Source organism: Oryctolagus cuniculus, chromosome 5 (genome assembly GCF_051225735.1).
Source record: "Oryctolagus cuniculus isolate XC-2025 breed Fujian yellow rabbit chromosome 5, ASM5122573v1, whole genome shotgun sequence".
Lineage (NCBI taxonomy): Eukaryota > Metazoa > Chordata > Mammalia > Lagomorpha > Leporidae > Oryctolagus > Oryctolagus cuniculus.
Genome location: NC_142871.1, coordinates 36458812 through 36479329, shown reverse-complemented (window position 1 = coordinate 36479329; position 20518 = coordinate 36458812). Strand labels below are relative to the sequence as shown.

General features: G+C 39.9%; 1 protein-coding gene across 1 annotated transcript in view; it reads right to left on the bottom strand.

Moving 5' to 3' along the window:
• Positions 1-3804: 3804 nt before the first annotated feature.
• Positions 3805-20518, bottom strand: part of STX7 (syntaxin 7) — a 52747-nt gene continuing 36033 nt past the window's right edge. The window contains exons 7-10 of the mRNA XM_002714821.6: positions 19903-19999; positions 18301-18373; positions 6669-6751; positions 3805-5066 (exon numbers count right to left, since the gene is read on the bottom strand). Of these exons, the coding sequence (XP_002714867.1) occupies positions 4974-5066; positions 6669-6751; positions 18301-18373; positions 19903-19999 (346 nt within the window). The 3' untranslated portion in view covers positions 3805-4973. The remainder of the gene's footprint in view (positions 5067-6668; positions 6752-18300; positions 18374-19902; positions 20000-20518) is intronic.

The window sequence follows — 20518 nt, the reverse complement described above, 5'->3', positions numbered from 1 at the left end:
GAGAAAGAGAGGAAGGGACAAGGACATCTTCCATCTGCTGTTTCACTCTGCAAATGGTTGTGATGGTTGGGGCTGGGGTTTGGAAGTAGGCCAAGCTAGGAGCCAGGGATTCCATCTGTTTTTCCAAAGTAGGGTGAAGTAGCCCAAGCACTTGAGCCATCATCAGCTGCTTTCCTAGGAGCATTAGCAGGGAGCTAGATCAGAACCGATGATCTAATATGGGATGCCAGGGACACAAGAAGTGTCATAATCTTTGCACCACAATGGTGGCCCCAGTTCCAAGATCATAATACACAGAGACTCTGTTTTCATTGATAAAATGAACTTGCTTACCCTCTAACAGCAGTTCTGAATTTTTCCATTGAAGAATCCCTAATGGAAGAGAAAAGAATAGGATGAGGTTTCCACTTCCTGTGGTTTACACTACCTCTGTATATCATAATGAGTTCACTATGATACTAGATGGTCACTTCAATACCACTGCCTCCTCCTTCTAGAATGTTCTCTGAATTGCATTGAAGCCAGACTACTATTTCCCCAAATCTCCTTTGCCTCTTGGCTCTAAGTTAAGAGTTGATCAATGAGAGGTGTTTCCATGAGAGGCCATCCTTCCTCAGAATGTGACTGAAAGAAGTGTGGGGAGGGACTGGACACAGGGGCCTCACAGCAGCCTGATCCTTTGCAAGTCACTTGCTGCTTGGTGGTAGTAACAGCTGAGATGTGGGTGACAGCTCCTTGAGACCCACAGCTGCAGACTGAGAAGGAGCCCTGCATGTCTTCAAGCTAAATGGGACTTCCTGAGAAGTCCATGCTCCAGTGCTGCAAACACCTTCTCTCTCCCACCCTCTGATGCCAGAGATTCTCTCTACAGCTTTATGTTTCCAATGCACTGAGTAGTTTTTGTTTTCCTGAATGATGTGTGAAATATTTAAAATTAGCATGAAGGGGAAAAAAGTGTTCACCTGTCAACTTCATGACACACTACTTTATCCAGTCTACTGAGTGGAAAATCTGAAGTTTGGCACTCATGACATAGCTTTCTTGGTACAAAATTTATGCATTTTTAAAAGATTTATTAATTTATTTGAAAGTCAGAGTTACACAGAGAAAGGAGAGGCAGAGAGAGAGAGAGAGCATCCATCCACTGGTTCACTCCCCAGTTGGTTGCAACTGTGGGAGCTGCACCGATCCAAAGTCAGGAGCCAGGAGCTTCCTTTGAGTCTTCCCACGTTGGCGCAGAGGCCCAAGGACTTGGGCTATCTTCTACTGATTTCCCAGGCCATAGCAGAGCTTAATATGAAGTGGAGCAGCCGGGACTTGAACTGGTGCCCATATGGGATGCCAGTGCTGCAGGCGGTGACTTTACCCTCTACACCACAGTGCCGGCCCCAATTTTATCATTTTTAAAAAATTTTTATTTTATTATTATTTTTTTGACAGGCAGAGTGGACAGTGAGAGACAGACAGAGAGAAAGGTCTTCCTTTTCTGTTGGTTCACTCCCCAATGGCCGCTGTGGCCGGCGCACTGTGGCCGGCACACCGTGCTGATCCGAAGCCAGAAGCCCGGTGCTTTTCCTGGTCTCCCATGCGGGTGCAGGGCCCAAGCACTTGGGCCATCCTCCACTGCACTTCCGGGCCACAGCAGAGAGCTGGACTGGAAGAGGAGCAACCGGGACAGAATCCAGCTCCCCAACAGGGACTAGAACCTGAGGTGCCGGTGCCGCAGGCAGAGGATTAGCCTATTGAGCTGTGGCGCCGGCAATTTTATCATTTTTAACAAAAGCAGTGAAGACACTGAATGACCCAGAGGCAACCTCTTTAAGGAGAAGTTTTTTGGTCACCAACACAGATGCTGCTGGGCTCTGAGCATGCTCAACTGACTCAACTCCAGACAATGTGTTCATGGGGTCCTGTCCAACTGAGCTCCATCCATTATACTTCATTTACAGATGACCCCCTGCCTACTGAATAACGCCTCATTGTCTCGAAACAGCACGCTATTCTTTTACTATCAATCATTTTGTAAAGTCAAAACATTTTCTAATATTTGATGTCCAATACATTGGCCAAATATCTGTTGCCACTCCATCATTCAGCTTAAGAGGAGAGTTAATCTGTGTTGGTCAGATGTGTCATTTGATAAGAATTTTCCTTAGTTTGACTCAAACTGATTGACATGCTGTTGGTCATGAAAATATCTGATTTTATTTTCTATAGTGCAATCTTTCCCTTTCAACGTGATTCTAAAATTGACCTTAAGGAAAATGTCAAAAAAGGTTTCTGTATGATGTACTTCATTTAGTTTTTTTTTCTAATGAAGACTATTCTTACATTCCAAGTATTTCGTGAAAATTTTCCACTCAAAATAGTGTTTCTTAGGGGCTGGCATTGGGGCATAGTAGGTTAAGTTCCTGCCTGCAATACCAATATCCCATGAGTGCTGGTTCAAGTACAGTCTGCTCTACTTCCAATGCAGTAGAAGATGGCCCAGGTACTTAGGCCTCTGTACCTACATGGGCGACCCAGATGGGGTTCCTGACTCCTGGCTTCAGCCTGGCCCAGCCCCGGTAGTTGTGGCTATTTGGGGAATGAACCAGCATATGGAAGATCTCTCTCTCTCTCTCTAACTCTGCCTTTCAAATAAGTAAAATAAACCTAAAAAAAAAAAATTCAAAGTTTCTGTGTCAAAAAGAGAAAAGAATGCAAGCCACTAAAGTTCCTGCTGTAAGTCATTGTTTCTTGTGTCTATTAAAATAATAATAAAATAATAAAATAAAATAAAATAAAATAATAGGGGGCAGGCATTATAACACAGCAGGAGCCACCACTTGGAATGCATCCCATATTGGAGTGCCTGGTTTGAGTTCAGGTTACTCTACTACCCATCCAGTTTTCTGCTAATGGTGCAATCCAGGAAGCAGTAGCTCCATGACTCCGGCAACTGAGTCCTTGCCATCCAGATGGATGCCAACCCAGATGGAGTTCTAGCTCTCAGGTTTGACCTGGCTGTTGCCGACATTTGGGGAGTGAAACTGCAGATGCAAGATATGTCTTTCTCTCGCTGTTACTTTGTCTTTTAAATAAGTAAATAAACATTAAAAATGATCATTTTTAAATAATAATTTATAAATAATTCATTTTAAATGAAAGTACTAAAATTATGCCAAAAATAATATTTAAAAATGCTCTGGTTGTTACTGGGAACTCACTGTGAAGTAACAGAAGTAAATGCACTTGGCTGTATAAGAATAAACATTCTATCAAGCGCAATTGTCACAAACAACATAAAACAATTTGATTTGTGGAAGCCACTGGGACTTCTATGTAGCTGAAGATGCTAGCTTATCACATGAAACAGAGGTGCTCTTACAAAGAAAGACAATCTAGCAGGCCTGGTGGACCTCTGCTGACCACTGAGCAGGTGTTACTGGTGTGAATTCTCCCTGAAAGGCCCATCTGCTCACTAAAGCAATTGGATTCCGGCAACACAGTGCCTCAAAGTTCTAATTACTCCTCATTCATTCACAAAAAAAAAAAAAAAAAAAAAAATTCTCCATAGTTCCTTTTGTGGAACAAACTGAGTTTTGCTGACATGCAAAGAAGCTTCTAGCAATTAGTACAAAACTAGTCCAGATCCCCAAAATAAGAACTGTGAGTAAAGCAGTGATCCCAAAAGATGTGGAATGGTCACCGTGCATGGGGTTACACCTACAGTGTGAGACTCTAAGTAGCACAGACAAAAAGGTGACCTACGTGTTGGCTCTGTGAAAGTAACTTCTGCCTTATGAAACAGACCTATTGGAACACTTTTCAAATCACTTTTATTGTGGTTGCAAAGACACAATTAACTTTCTTAGGGTTTCATTTGTTCCCATTTGAAGTGTCAGCTTGTTGTGTTAAACACTGCCTTTACTATGAAACTGCTATATTAGAACCTTATAAAATACAAACTAGAAACTAAGATTATCTTCTTTACAGTATTCAGATTAGTTAAAACAAAATTGATTTTCAAAGGCAAGGAAATCGGCAAACATCCAATTTCTTTTCTAAGGAAAGATGGTACAAATGACATACAACAAACACTAAATTTTAAATAATTAGGTGCTCAAAACCAGTAATTGTGGGAAAGCTGTTTCCCAAAAGTAATTCTGACCCACAGATTCACAAGTAATCATTATCTTATAGGTCCCAATGGAAGGTAAATAATAGCCTGCAGAGCCAGATGGTATTGTTAAGAGAGTTTAGTGGAGTAACAAGTTGGGATCTTCAGAACTGAAACAGAATAAATGTTGGTATGATAATATTTCACACTCTTTCTCCACATTACATTAAACATTCATAGTAACAATACTTTCTCTGTAAACATCACACTTAAATAGACCATATGTAAAAACAATCTATCCTTAGTATTTTTACTAGACAATCTACAGCAAATGCTTACTATGTACATATCAGGAGTATGAGATATAATAGGATATTTTTCACTGATTTCATTCAGAGTAAACAAGGGTCTCAAAAGAAAACAAACAGTAAAAGTGAAAGAGATCATTTGTGCTGTTTGTGAACCAGACCAAAACTAATGTTACAGATTTTGGTACAGATTTGGGTACATGTTACAGAGTAATAGAGAGATGCACACAGAACACACACAGCTTTAAACTGACGAATTCCAAAAACTAAATCAAATAGGGTAAATAAATTATAAATGAAAAGCCTATACATTGTGGGCAAAAACCTAACAGTTATTAAATTGAAAACCATGAGAGTTATACCAGCAATATTTAGAAAAACTTTCATTATTAGAAAATACCAGATTTAATTCAAAGGAAACTCCCCCTACCCCCAAGCCCTCCATAAAAATAACAAAAAGTATGGGAACCGTCCTTTACGCAACAGCTTTGGAAAAAAAAGTGGTTACAGGAGTCTCCCCACGTGATAGACAATGTAGTGCAATAGTATGCTCCTTGATAACTTCAGCTGCTCAGCTTCCATATAAGGAGACCAACAATGAAAGCTCCAATGACGAGGATTAAAATGATGATGCACAGGGTTTTTCTGGATTTGCGCTGCAGATGCAAACACAAATAAAAAGCCATAAATTTAGTGGAGTATCTCTATAGAAACTGAAAAGAATTTGGTTCATTTTTTGTAGAGTAAGATCAATAGTTTATTTGCCCTCAAATTTTGGGGTATGTTTTTTGTTTCTCAAACATGTGTCAAATACATTAGAGCACTACTCTTTCAAAACATTTTACTCAGAGAGTAAATTTTTGTTAGTAAGTTTTCTGCAGGTTGGCTTAAAAAGAGAGAGACTTAAAATTACTGACTTAAGCAGTAGGTTGAGGTTACCTATGAATGCGAAGAACAGCCGGAAAGTTTTACATTTTTAAACTTTATCAAAAAGTTGATATTAAAAAACAAGTTTCCTGAAAATCCCAGCAGGTATAAATGTTTGCCAACTTTTTTCTAAAGTAAATTTGTTTCCAAATCATTCCCATTGTTTAATATTAATGGAAACTGCACTCCAGATCTCACCATACAAATAAAAACTACATACCTAACCCAATTATAAAGCTGATATTCAAAATACAAAGATTAAGAATTTTGTTCCATTCTCCACTCTTGGCTCAGCTGTAGGTCTCTATTTTATTAATGGCTTGTGTACCTCACACCAACATGTAGAAGTTGTTTTTTCTTATTAAAGCAGAAACATTTATACATTTACTTGGTCAACTAGAAGTAGTATAAAATATACCAAAAGATACATTTGTAACTTTTGAATTACCCTGAAAATCATGAATACTTTCAGTATCCACATAGTCATCTGATTTTTCGACTGAGTACTTCTTATGTATTAAACACAGTTTTGCTAACGTTCCAATGTCATCATGCACAGATATTTTCTCCTGACTCCACTCGGTTACACAGACAGACAGGTAATAGCATGTGCCTTACGGTGACACCACAGGTGTGCCACTGTGGTGGATCTGTTGCCAGGGGTGCTCCCCTGATATGGGATAATGTTAGGTCCTGGGGTGTTGCTGCTTCAAGAAAATTTATTCCTTTCCTTTTTGCTCACAGTTCATCCAAACGAGAAGCATCACAGTTGGCAAACACTTATGTTTAGTAAGTTTATTATCAAGACTTCCAGGTAGAACTTAAGGAAAGCTGCCTCTTTTTGAAGCACTATATTGCTTGACTCTCTCCTTGTCCTTTCAGGGCCTCTGGGAATTAAGTTTGGGAGCAGCTCTGAGACCTAAGGTCCAGGGTCCACAAGGAAGAAGAAATTTAAACCTGGAAATTCATCTACATCCTCCAAAATCCAAAATCCAAACAAAGCCACATGCAAACCTAGTCACTGATGAACTCTACATTTCAGTAATTATACCCTCAGGACTCTAAACACTGAATACCCCATTCCTGTGTCCTGCAGAAACTCTGGTTCAACCCCGAGGCCATACAGGCTAATACCAATTTTAAACTGACAGGCATATTTCTGATGCCTTTTATATGAGATTTTAAAATTTAATATCTCCAGTCACCTTAAATCTGATTATACACATGCATGCACATGTGTTCCCTCTAACTGTCTGTCTCTCTCTCCCTCCACCCTTTTACCTCTTGACAAAAGGCTGAGTTATAGGAAAATTTTTTACAGATGACCTTACCTGATAATCTGCTGCCCTTGACAGCTGCTGATTTGCTTGTTGAACATGCACCTCTGCGTTTTCTACATTGGCTTCTATGCTGTCTTTAAAACAAAACACACACCCACAAAACTGTTAAATGTGTATGATGATGCCTCAGTAATAAATCACTAGATTTTATTCAAAGTAAGATTAAGTATGCTTAGTATCCAAAGTTAATGTTAGTGCAGATTTTTTAAACCTGGCTATAATTTTTCTCTAACTACTTTTTTTTTTTTTTTTTTTGACAGGCAGAGTGGACAGTGAGAGAGAGACAGAGAGAAAGGTCTTCCTTTGCCATTGGCTCACCCTCCAATGGCCGCCGCGACCGGCGCGCTGCGGCCGGTGCACCACGCTGATCCGATGGCAGGAGCCAGGTACTTATCCTGGTCTCCCATGGGGTGCAGGGCCCAAGCACTTGGGCCATCCTCCACTGCACTCCCTGGCCACAGCAGAGAGCTGGCCTGGAAGAGGGGCAACCGGGACAGAATTTGGTGCCCCGACCGGGACTAGAACCCGGTGTGCCAGCACTACAAGGCAGAGGATTAGCCTAGTGAGCCGCGGCGCCGGCCTCTACCTACTTCTAAGGTGACTCAAGCAATACATAAAACATTTGAAGAAAAGAACCTGGTGATTTTCATGGCACTGCCAACTCCCGTGTAACCTGGCAACCCCTGGGGAAGTACTGTCACCAAGCAATGACCAAACCAGGGTCGGCATTAAGGCTTGCCTCAGTCTCACACATCACAGCTTGTTCCCTTCTCAAGACCAATGTGCGAAATCTTTTCACTAACAAACACTTTCTTCACCATGTTGGAAAAAAACAGTATCTTGACTTTCCAAAGAATACTATTTCAACAGAAGGAGCCCTCCCCTCACCTCCCAAAGATCTGAACACTAAAATTTGGTCACCTATGTATATTTTTAAATATTAAATTATCACGATAGTTTGTAAAATTTCTCACCCTGTGTCTGTAAATGCAACCTACTTTAAATGATTAGAGTGTAATACCTGTGTACTGTCTAGTTGGCATCTGGCTAACTAAGCCTCTGATAACTTTTATTTAGAGTAAATACAGAGTTCCACAGCCATCATCAATCTACTTCGTACAGAAACCTAGGTTTCACAAGGGCCCATGGTCTCTTCTACTGGCAGAAGCACCTTCCCACCCTCCTCTGGCATGCAGGTGGAACAGAGGTCTCTTTTTACATGACAGCCCCTGCCTCTTCCTCCTCCCCACCAACTTTCCATTTTAAAGCTCATGGTTGATTTGCTAAATTCATCCAGATTGGCCTCCTGGTTGCAGACAACCATAAATTTCATGATCTTTTCCAGTCATTCTTGAACTTTTTAGACACTGATTCACTGATGCTCTCTTCAACACTTCTTTTATGATGCTTATTGGTGATTTCAATATTCAGTGGCTGATCCTTTTAAAACCCTGATCTCTCAATGCCTAGACTATGGCTTTTGCAAAGACTTTGTCAGTTACCCCAGCTACCCATTTTCATAGTTACATTCCAAACGTTGTCATTACCAATTACTACAACTGCTCCATAATCACAATGGCAAGGATCTAATTCTCTGAATACCACCTGCTCAGCTCACTCCCTCTAACACCTGATGCCATCAAGTATCCCAATCCCTTTTCACTGTCCCTAACATACTCCATTATCTCATTCTCCTTTTCACCTTAAACAAGCAATTGTTTCTTTCAATCATCCTGAACTCCCTTGCTCCCCTGCTCTAGCTATGTTTCTGTGACAAAGATCTGACCAGCATCCATGCAGTTGAACATGGATTCAAAAAAGAATAACCTTATGCTGAACTTAATTCATGTTACGGTCATGGCTGCCAAGCAAGCTTCATTTCCCTAACTCCTAGACGGCTATGTCACACTTTCTCTTCTCTCTGCATCCTCCACATGCCTCCTCAGGCATTATCACTTTGAGCCAGCACTTCGATTTGCAGCTCATTGAAACAGGAAGCATCAGAAGACATTTCTGCATCTCCTACGACCCTCTTTACCAAATACTTGCAAGGTCTGTGTGCTCTGACTTCTCTCCTCTTGTTAGGAACTTTCAGGCAGAGCCAACTTCTCCATTCTCTGCACTTTATCCTATTCCTTATCATTCAACTCAAGATACCAGTCCATGAATCTTTCTCTTCTTCACTTAGCATTAAATTTAACATATTCAGGAATTATTGATATCAACCAGCAAAATTTGCTCTAGTTAGAGATTCTCCATGTCAGAAAATAGCAATTCCAGGCTGGTGCCGTGGCTCACTAGGCTAATCCTCCGCCTTGTGGCGCCGGCACACCAGGTTCTAGTCCCGGTCAGGGCGCCAGATTCTGTCCCGGTTGCCCCTCTTCCAGGCCAGCTCTCTGCTACGGCCTGGGAGTGCAGTGGAGGATGGCCCAAGTGCTTGGGCCCTGCACCCGCATGGGAGACCAGGATAAGTACCTGGCTCCTGCCTTTGGATCAGTGCAGTGCACCGGCTGCAGCGGGCCGGCCGCGGTGGCCATTGGAGGGTGAACCAATGGCAAAGGAAGACCTTTCTCTCTGTCTCTCTCTCTCTCACTGTCCACCCTGCCTGTCAAAAATAAATAAATAAATAAATAAAGTCAGGGTCTGATTTAAAAAAAAAAAAAAAAGAAGAAAAGAAAATAGCAATTCCACCAGTGAGAGTGGACCAAGTCAAAATCTTACAGTGGACTTGCATCCGGGGGCGAGCCAAGATGGCAGAATAGTGAGGGCGCGCACCGATAGTCCGGGAAAGGATAGTTTAATAAAAGTGGAGTTACTGTAGCCTCAGGAAAAGGCTCAGGAAAAAATTGCAGAGGAAACTCTTCCGGATCTAGTGGATGTGGCACGGAGGACCTACGGGGAGAGCAAGGTCGCCCACCACATGGAAGCCGAGCCATGGGAGCCGAGCCGCAGAGTCTGCGTGCCAGCGCTGGAAGGGGAGGTGAGACAAAAACCACGGTAACCCGAGACATTGGCGGGGAAAGGCGGAAAGAGCCTACAAAGAACAAGGCCAAAGCCCCACTGGGGAAAGTTCACCAGGCTGACTGGAGGAGAGAAAAAAAATCGAATAAATAAGGGGAACCGGCATGGACATTAGCCTCTCTCTCCACTCACCTTACAAAGCTGAGCAAAACAAAGAGCAGGCGCCATTTTACCTATGTAAAGTGGCACGCGCCATTTTGTGTATGTAAAGCGGCACCCATCATTAGCCAAGCAGAAAAACCTGACTCTGGTGGGGAGAAATAACAGGAGGATAGGACCTAGTGAAAGTGTGGAGCTAAGGAACTTAGACTGTGAAAATCTGACGGGGGGCAAGAGAACTCACCGAGTACACAAACTCGGTAACCTGGGCAACCTGGTGAGAGACTGCAGAGAAATTTGAGACCATACTGAGGGCTGCATAAACTCTTTGTGTGTGGTCCCAGCAATAAGCAGACGAATACCCATAGGGGCCAGATTTCATACATCAACTACTCTCAATTCCACTCAGCTGTGTGGAATTACTTCCCAACTGAGTCAAAAAGAAAAAAAAAAAAAAGAGAGAGAGAGAGTGAGCGAGCAAGAGAACAATCTGGGTGAGTCACCTCTGACACACCCTTAACCCTGAAGAACCAAACAGAGCTCTCTGGCCACACCCATCACAGCCTCTAAGGATCCATCAAAAGCAGACAGTCCACTTAATCTAGAGTCACAGTATAATGAGAAAAAGCACCACAGTGAAGAAATCTCCAATATGCCAAACAACAAACGCAGAAACCGAGGTAACAAAAACAAGGAAGACACTATGATGCCCCCAAATGAAACAGACACCCCAATTCAAGATTATGAAGATGATGACATAGAAGAAATGCAAGAAGTGGATCTCAAAAAATTGATAAGAACATGAAGAAGTTCTCAAAAACAAATTCTTGAACTACAGAAATCCTTAATGGACAAGATAGAAAATCTCTCTCACGAAAATGAAATATTAAGGAGGAATCAAAATGAAATGAAACAACTAGTAGAACATCAAACTGTGAGAGTGACAAGAAATCATAATGAAATGAAGAATTCAATAGATCAAATGACAAACATATTAGAGAGCCTTAAAAACAGAATGGGTGAAGCAGAAGAGAGAATATCGGACTTAGAAGACAGAGCACAGGAAAATATACAGTCAAACCAAAGAAAAGAAGAGGAAATTAGAAATCTAAAAATATTCTCAGGAATCTTCAGGATACTATTAAAAAAACCAACATTTGGGTTCTAGGAGTTCCTGAAGGCATGGAGAGGGAGAAAGGATTAGAAAGCCTTTTTAGTGAGATATTAGCAGAAAATTTCCCAGGCTTGGAGAAGGACAGAGACATCCTAGTACAGGAAGCTCATAGAACCCCTAATAAACATGACCAAAAGAGATCCTCACCACAACATGTTGTAATTAAACTCACCGCAGTGAAACATAAAGAAAAGATCCTAAAATGTGCAAGAGAGAAACGTCAGATTACTCTCAGAGGATCTCCAATCAGACTCACAGCTGACTTCTCATCAGAAACCCTACAAGCTAGGAGGGAATGGCGAGATATAGCCCAGGTACTAAGAGAGAAAAACTGCCAGCCCAGAATATTATATCCTGCAAAGCTCTCATTTGTGAATGAAGGTGAAATAAAGATTTTTCATAGCAAAGAGAAATTGAAAGAATTTGTCGCCACTCGTCCAGCCCTGCAAAAGATGCTTAAAGATGTGTTACACACAGAAACACAGAAACATGGTCATCAATATGAAAGAAGGTAAAGGAAGGAAACCTCACAGCAAAAGATCACAGGGAATTCAAAGCATATATTAGAAAATATCATTGGCAAATGGCAGGGCAAAGTTACCACTTATCAATAGTCACATTGAATGTTAATGGCCTGAACTGTCCAGTTAAAAGACACAGATTGGCTGATTGGGTTAAGGAACAAAACCCATCTATTTGCTGCCTACAAGAAACACATCTTTCCAATAAAGATGCATACAGACTGAAAGTGAAAGGCTGGAAAAAGATATACCATGCCAACAGAAATGAAAAAAGAGCGGGCGTAGCCATCTTAATATCGGACAACATAAACTTTACCACAAAAACTGTTAGGAGAGACAAAGAGGGGCGCTATATAATGATTAAGGGATCAATACAACAAGAAGATATAGCAATTATCAATGTATATGCACCTAATTACAGGGCACTGGTTTATTTAAAAGATTTGTTAAGGGACTTAAAGGGAGACTTAGACCCCAATACAATAGTACTGGGGGACTTCAATGCTCCACTCTCAGAAATAGACAGATCAACAGGACAGAAGATCAACAAGGAGACAGTAGATTTAAACGACACTATAGCCCAAATGGATCTAACAGATATCTACAGAACTTTTCATCCTACACAGAAAGCATTTACATTCTTCTCAGCAGTACATGGAACCTTCTCTAGGATTGACCACATACTAGGCCATAAAGCAAGTCTCAGCAAATTCAAAAGAATTAAAATCATACCATGCAGCTTCTCAGACCATAAAGGATTGAAGTTGGAAATTAGCAACTCAGGAATCCCTAGAGCATATGCAAACACATGGAGATTGAACAACATGCTCCTGAATGAACAATGGGTCATAGAAGAAATTAAAAGAGATATCAAAAATTTTCTGGAAGTAAATCAGGATAACAGCACAACATACCAAAACTTATGGGACGCAGCAAAAGCAGTGTTAAGAGGAAAGTTTATATCAATAGGTTCCTACATCAAGAAATTGGAAAGGCACCAAATAGATGAGCTTTCAATTCACCTCAAGGATCTAGAAAATCTGCAGCAAATCAGACCCAAATCTAGTAGGAGAAGAGAAATAATTAAAATCAGAGAAGAAATCAACAGGATTGAATCAAGAAAAACATTACAAAAAATCAGCCAAATGAGGAGCTGGTTTTTTGAAAAAATAAACAAAATTGACACCCCACTGGCCCAACTAACTAAAAAAAGAAAAGACCCAAATCAATAAAATCAGAGATGAAAAAGGAAACGTAACAACAGACACCACAGAAATAAAAAGAATAATCAGAAATTCCCACAAGGACTTGTATGCCAGCAAACAGGGAAACCTATCAGAAATGGATAGATTCCTGGACACCTGCAACCTACCTAAATTGAACCAGGAAGACATAGAAAACCTAAATAACCCATAACTGAGACAGAAATGGAAACAGTAATAAAGGCCCTCCCAACAAAGAAAAGCCCAGGACTAGATGGATTCACTGCTGAATTCTACCAGACATTTAAAGAAGAACTAACTCCAATTCTTCTCAAACTATTCAGAACAATCGAAAAAGAGGGAATACTCCCACATTCTTTCTATGAAGCCAGCATCACCTTATCCTAAGCTGAAAAAAGATGCAGCATTGAAAGAGAATTACAGGACAATATCCCTGATGAACATAGATGCAAAAATCCTCAATAAAATTCTGGCCAATAGAATGCAACAACACATCAGTAAGATCATCCACCCAGACCAAGTGGGATTTATCCCTGGTATGTAGGGATGGTTCAATGTGCGCAAAACAATCAACGTGATACACCACATTAACAGACTGCAGAAGAAAAACCATATGATTATCTCAATAGACACCAAGAAAGCACTTGATAAAATACAACACCCTTTCATGATGAAAACTCTAAGCAAACTGGGTACGGAAGGAACATTCCTCAATACAATCAAAGCAATCTATGAAAAACCCATGGCCAACATCCTATTGAATGGGGAAAAGTTGGAAGCATTTCCACTGAGATCTGGTACCAGACAGGGATGCCCACTCTCACCACTGCTATTCAATATAGTTCTGGAAGTTCTAGCCAGAGCTATTAGGCAAGAAAAAGAAATTAAAGGGATACAAATTGGGAAGGAAGAACTCAAACTATCCCTCTTTGCAGATGATATGATTCTTTACTTAGGGGATCCAAAGAACTCTACTAAGAGACTATTGGAACTCATAGAAGAGTTTGGCAAAGTAGCAGGATATAAAATCAATGCACAAAAATCAACAGGTTTTGTATACACAGGCAATGCCACGGCTGAGGAAGAACTTCTAAGATCTATCCCATTCACAATAGCTACAAAAACAATCAAATACCTTGGAATAAACCTAACCAAAGACGTTAAAGATCTCTACAATGAAAATTACAAAACCTTAAAGAAAGAAATAGGAGAGGATACCAAAAAATGGAAAAATCTTCCATGCTCATGGATTGGAAGAATCAATATCATCAAAATGTCCATTTTCTCAAAAGCAATTTATACATTCAATGCAATATCAATCAAGATACTGAAGACCTTCTTCTCAGATCTGGAAAAAATGATGCTGAAATTCATATAGAGATGCAGGAGACCTCGAATAGCTAAAGCAATCTTGTACAACAAAAACAAAGCCGGAGGCATCACAATACCAGATTTCAGGACATACTACAGGGCAGTTGTAATCAAAACAACATGCTACTGGTACAGAAACAGATGGATAGATCAATGGAACAGAATAGAAACACCAGAAATCAATCCAAACATCTACAGATAACATATTTGATCAAGGATCCAAAACCAATTCCTGGAGCAAGGACAGTCTATTCAATAAATGGTGCTGGGAAAATTGGATTTCCACGTGCAGAATCATGAATCAAGACCCCTACCTTTCACCTTACACAAAAATTCACTCAACATGGATTAAAGACTTAAATCTATGACCCGACACCATCAGATTATTAGAGAGTATTGGAAATACCCTGCAAGATATAGGTACTGGCAAAGACTTCTTGGAAAATATCCCAGAAGCACAGGCAGTCAAAGCCAAAATTAACATTTGGGATTGCATCAAATTGAGAAGTTTCTTTACTTTAAAAGAAGCAGTCAGGAAAGTGAAGAGGCAAACGACAGAATGGGAAAAAAATATTTGCAAAGTATGCAACAGATAAAGGGTTGATCACCAGAATCTACAAAGACCAATAAACTCCACAACATCAAAACAAACAACCCACTTAAGAGATGGGCCAAGGACCTCAATAGACATTTTTCAAAAGAGGAAATCCAAATGGCCAACAGACACATGAAAAAATGTTCAAGATCACTAGCAATCAGGGAAATGCAAATCAAAACCACAATGAGGTTTCACCTCACCCCAGTTAGAATGCCTCACATTCAGAAATCTACCAACAACAGATGCTGGAGAGGATGTGGGGAAAAAGGGACACTAACCCACTGTTGGTGGGAATGCAAACTGGTTAAGCCACTATGGAAGTCAGTCTGGAGATTCCTCAGAAACCTGAATATAGCCCTACCATTCAACCCAGCCATCCCACTACTTGGAATTTACCCAAAGGAAATGAAATTGGCAAACAAAAAAGTTGTCTGTACATTAATGTTTATTTCAGCTCAATTCACAATAGCTAAGACCTGGAACCAACCCAAATGCCCACCAACAGTAGACTGGATAAAGAAATTATGGGACATGTACTCTAAAGAATACTATACAGCAGTCAAAAACAATGAAACCCGGTCATTTGCAACAAGATGGAGGAATCTGGAAAACATTATGCTGAGTGAATTAAGCCAGTCCCAAAGAGATAAATATCATATGTTCTCCCTGAATGGTGACGACTAACTGAGCACCAAAGGGGAAACTTGTTGAAGTGAAATGGACACTATGAGAAACTGACTTGATCAGTTGATGTACAATGTAATACTTTATCCATTTTAGTATTTTTTTTTTGCTCTAGTACTATTGGTTGAACTCTGTAATTAACACACAATTATTCTTAGGTGTTTAAATTTTTACTGAAAAGTGATCCCTGTTAGGAATTTGGAAAACATTATGCTGAGTGAAATAAGCCAGTCGCAAAGGGACAAATATCATATGTTCTCCCTGATTGGTGACAACTAACCGAGCACCAAAAAGGAAACCTGTTAAAGTGAAATGAACACTATGAGAAACGGTGACTTGATCAGCCCTTGCCCTGACTGTTGATGAACAACTTAATATGTTATCCCTCTTAGTATTTTTTGTTTGTTTGTTCTACTTAATACTTTTGGTTGAATACTGTAATCAATACACAATTCTTCTCAAGTGCTGAAACTTAACTGAAAAGTGATCGCTGTTAAATATAAGAGTGGGAATAAGAGAGGGAAGAGATGTGCAATTCGGAACATGCTCAGGCTGACTTACCTCAAACGGTAGAATTAGAAACATACCAGGGGATTCGAATTCAATCCCATCGAGGTGGCATGTACCAATGCCATCTCACTAGTCCCAGTGATCAATTTCTGTTCACAGTTGATCATAATGATAGGACTAAGAGCCAAAGGGATCACATAAACAAGAATAGTGTCTGCAAATACTAACTGATAGAATAAAAAAGGGAGAGAACAATCCAACATGGGAAGCGAGATACACAGCAGACTCATAGAATGGCAGATGTCCTAAACAGCACTCTGGCCCTAGAATCAGCCCTTAATGCATGCGGATCCGGCTGAAAAGCCCATGGGTATTTCAGGCATGGAAAGTCAAGACACTCTGGCCAAAAAAAAAAAAAAAAAAAAAAAAAAAAAAAAAAAAAAAAAAACTAAAAACCTAAATGAAAGATCTCCATGAGTGAGAACACAGTGGAAAGAACAGGTCATCAAAGAAGGAGGTACCTTTCTCTGAAGGGAGGAGAGGAGAACTTCCACTTTGACTATGACCTTGTCTAAATATGATCTGAGTCGGTGAACTCAAAAGGCTTCCATAGGCTTGGCAACTCATGACAAGAGCCTAGGGTGATTACTGAAGCCATAAACAAGAGTGTCAATTTGTTAAGTCAACAATAGCAGTCACTGTGCACTTACTCCTCATGTAGGATCTCTGTCCTTAATGTGCTGTACATTGTGATTTAATGCCATAACTAGTACTCAAACAGTATTTTTCACTTTGTGTTTTATGTGGGTGCAAACTGTTGAAATCTTTACTTAATATATGCTAAACTGATCTTCTGTATATAAAGAGAATTGAAAATGAAAAAAAAAAAAAACCTTACAGTGATTCTTGATCTCTCTCTCTTTCTCTCTCTCTCTCTCTCTCTCTCTCTCTCATTTTCTCTCTCTCTCACCTATACCCAGCCCGTCAGTAAACCTTTTTTGGCCCTACCTTTTTTAAAATATCCAGAATTCCTTTACCACTTTTCTGCTTCTATCCTGACCCAAGTCAACATGAATGCTTACCTGGATTACTACAATAGCTATTTAACTGGTCTCCTTGCTTTAGGTCTTGCCACTCTAATGTGTATTCTCAAGCCAGTAGCCAGGGCAACCCAAGCTGGGCCACAGTAGTCCTCTGCTCACATCCTCCTATGGCTTCCCATTCATGATTAATAACCACAGTCTTCACACTGGCTCAGGCTCCTGCATGATGCTATCCTCTTCAACCTAAAGCATGATCTCTACTTGCTCCTTGCTTTAGGCACTCTTGCAAACCTCTTGGAATACTTTCTCTTTCTTTCCCCCTTGCCTCTCTGAATACTTCACTAATCTGTCACCCTCAATCATTTCCTGGCTAGCCTACATAAAGCAGCAGCTCCTCCACTCCCAGTAATCCCATTGCCCACCCTGGTCTTGCTCTCCCCATGGTACTTACAAAACATTTATTTGCCACTTTTTTTATTTTTAAAATTGTCTCCCTGTTTCCTCAATTATAAGATCCATGAAGGCAGTGCCCTTTATCTGCTTTGTAATTTTGACTGAATCCTCAACGCTCAGACATACAGTACTTAATAAACATTTGTTGGATGAATGAATAAATTGAACTTCGGAATTTTACCTTGTGATTTACTGGGGCCACAGAGGATAATAAGAATGTACAAATAGTAATTGTGTTAAAATAACAGTGCAAGTATTTCAATTAAACCAAACTCAGAAATCACTGTCTGTGTTAGATATACCCACAGATGTATCTGCTAATTTCAGAGTGATAAAATGACTAAGATCCTGACCAATGCAATTACACCTTAATTGAAAAACTACTACATTAAAAACTTAAGAGATTTTTTAGTGATTCTTTTTAAAAAATAATTTTAAAAATCATTCCTAGCATCTAAGTAATATTACTAAACTAATTTACCAAAAATCTATTAGAATGAAAGATCAAATGGATAAGCATTCCTTAGAAACTAAAATACAAGGCAGCATGCAACTACAAACACTGCAGGTTTCTCCAAAATTCTGGTGTTATGACAACTAAATTGGGATAAAACTGCAACCAGAGGCTCTGGAAAGAAGCTGGAATGATGTTACATGGTGCCTTCCAAGGTCTCCACAATGCTGGGCCCTGATTAAATTTGGGGCTTCTGAAATAAAGGAAGCTGGTCATTTCAAACACGAGGAGCCAAATCCAAGGTCTGGTTTAGATCATGCCAAGGGTGATACTGTGCTACAGGAGAGACTAGGCTTTTGATTCCAGGAGAATTGAAAAGAGAGGGAAAAGAAGCAGTTACTAGTGCTTGAGAAAGTTGCCACAAGTAGCTGGCACATTTCTACTCTGTGAAATGTAAATCAGTAGGACTTACCTATCACATCTCCTTGTTCATGAATCATCATTCCCAAGTCTTTAAATATTTCATTAATATCCATAATATCAGCCTAAGAGAAAAAGGCACATTGAACTATCAGAAATTCAGTCCTTATTCCACGAAAGGGGAAAGTTAAAAAAAGATCCAAACCAACACTAACAAGTAAGTGAGCATGCCTCTAGCTTTAATACATAAATTGTGGAAATGTCAGGAAACTACTTTACTATGCAGTCCTAAATAAACAGACTTTGAACAAGAGTCACCAGTTCTCTAAAATAAATAAATAAATAAAAAAATATGTCAGGTGAGGCAGGATGGAAATGAAAGATCTCTTCCAGAGAGGAGCCATGGGATACAGAGCTGATTTCCTACAACCTCATAATTTTATCACAAGCATATCTGCTTAGAAGAGCATAAAACAGTCTTACAACAGCCTTCTAGCAAAAAATTGCACATCAGTTTGAGAATTTAAAATAATAAAATGCTAAGTATAAACACAAAGTCTCACATTAAATAGCCGAATATGCCTGGGGTGTGGAAGGGTGGCACTGTGGTGCAACAAGCTAAGCTACTGCCTACAATACTGGAATATTGGAGGACTGGTTCGAATCCCAGGTGCTCCACTTATGATCCAGCTCTTTGCTAATGTGCTTGGGAAGGCAGGGAAAAATGGCCCAAGACTTGGACGAGTGCCACCCATGCAAGAGACCCAGATGGAGCTGTAGGCTCCTGGCTACAACTCTTGTGCTCTCTTTCTCCTTCAAATAGAAAAAAAAATTTTTTGAATACACAACAGGTTGGTGAAGTTACAAATTTTACTATTCGACAAGGAAGTTAAAATTTTATTAATATTTTGCTCAGTTGGGTGGGAAAAGTCACATATTCATCATGTGCCTTAGTCTCCCCATCTGTAAAATGACAATGGTAGTGACACAGTGAACTACAGCAGCACTCATTTCAAAAAGTTCATGGAAAATACACATAATGAAAAAACTACCCATGGATTTCAAAATTTTTTGTATCAAAATAAACATATTTTTATTCCGTTTTCCATGAACGTTTTTAGTTTTTATGAGGAGTAAATGAGATGATTAACAAAAAGAATTTATCACATCCTGTTTGGCATATGGAAGATCCTCAACAAATTGCAGCCATTGTAGTTGTTCTTAGCCCACCTTCTAGGAATGAGGCAGGTTCACAAGAAATATGACCTGAATCTCTTTGGTCTCTTTGGTATCAAACACACTGAAGAGAAACAAGATGCTTTTAAAGACACTGGAAAAAGTCTTACACATTCTGGTGTGAGGTGTACCGTGTTCCACGGGAGGCCATCCAGGTTCTCTGAACAGACTGACACTCTCAGTACTAAGGTGACTTTTATATAACAGAATTAAAAAAATATTGGGATAGCTCATCTCAGCACAAATACTAAGAGACTTTCTTTAAAAAAAATTATTATTCTAATTACTAGAAATGCCACCAAACTGATACATTTGTTTGGTTTTCTCTCTTGATCCCTCTCCCAGAGTTATCCCAGAATCTAGAGAACAAACTCACAAAGAGCAGAGGAGCAGCCCAACTCTACAATGCAAGGCTTACTTCAAGTTGCCTGATAGAAGACTCTCTCTCATGAATAAGGCGGAGATCATCCTCTGTGATTTCCTCATCCTGCACCTGCACTTGAGGCTGGGTTTGGCTGATAAAAAGAAGATAAAGTGGAAAGGGGAAAGACTAGTATTTAAGACAATGGGACTTAATTCCTATTTCAGAAATACTAACCAGAATACTTTATTCTTCAAAGTCAGATAATCGCTCACTTAAGTTCTCTAAAAATATAACAGATACAGTAATCAAAGTCTATTCATTTTCATTCCATTAGTATTATCATATATGGGTTAAGAGCAATTAATTATTGAACGCTGTATTTTGGCAACTGGGATTTTTGGTTGACTTAGCGTTCCCATACAGAAATAATCTGGTCAAAAGTTAATCTGGGGTTGGCATTTGGCCTAGTGGTTAAGATGCCAGTTAAGACATCTGCATCTCATATCAGAGTGCCTGAGTTCTACTTCCAGCTCTAGCTACTGATTCCAGCTTCCAGCCAAGGGAGACAACAAATGATGATACAAGTTGCTAAATTTCTGTCACCTACATAGGAGACCTGGATTGGGATTGAGTTCCTGGCTCCGTGCAGGCATTTGGGGATAGAACCAGT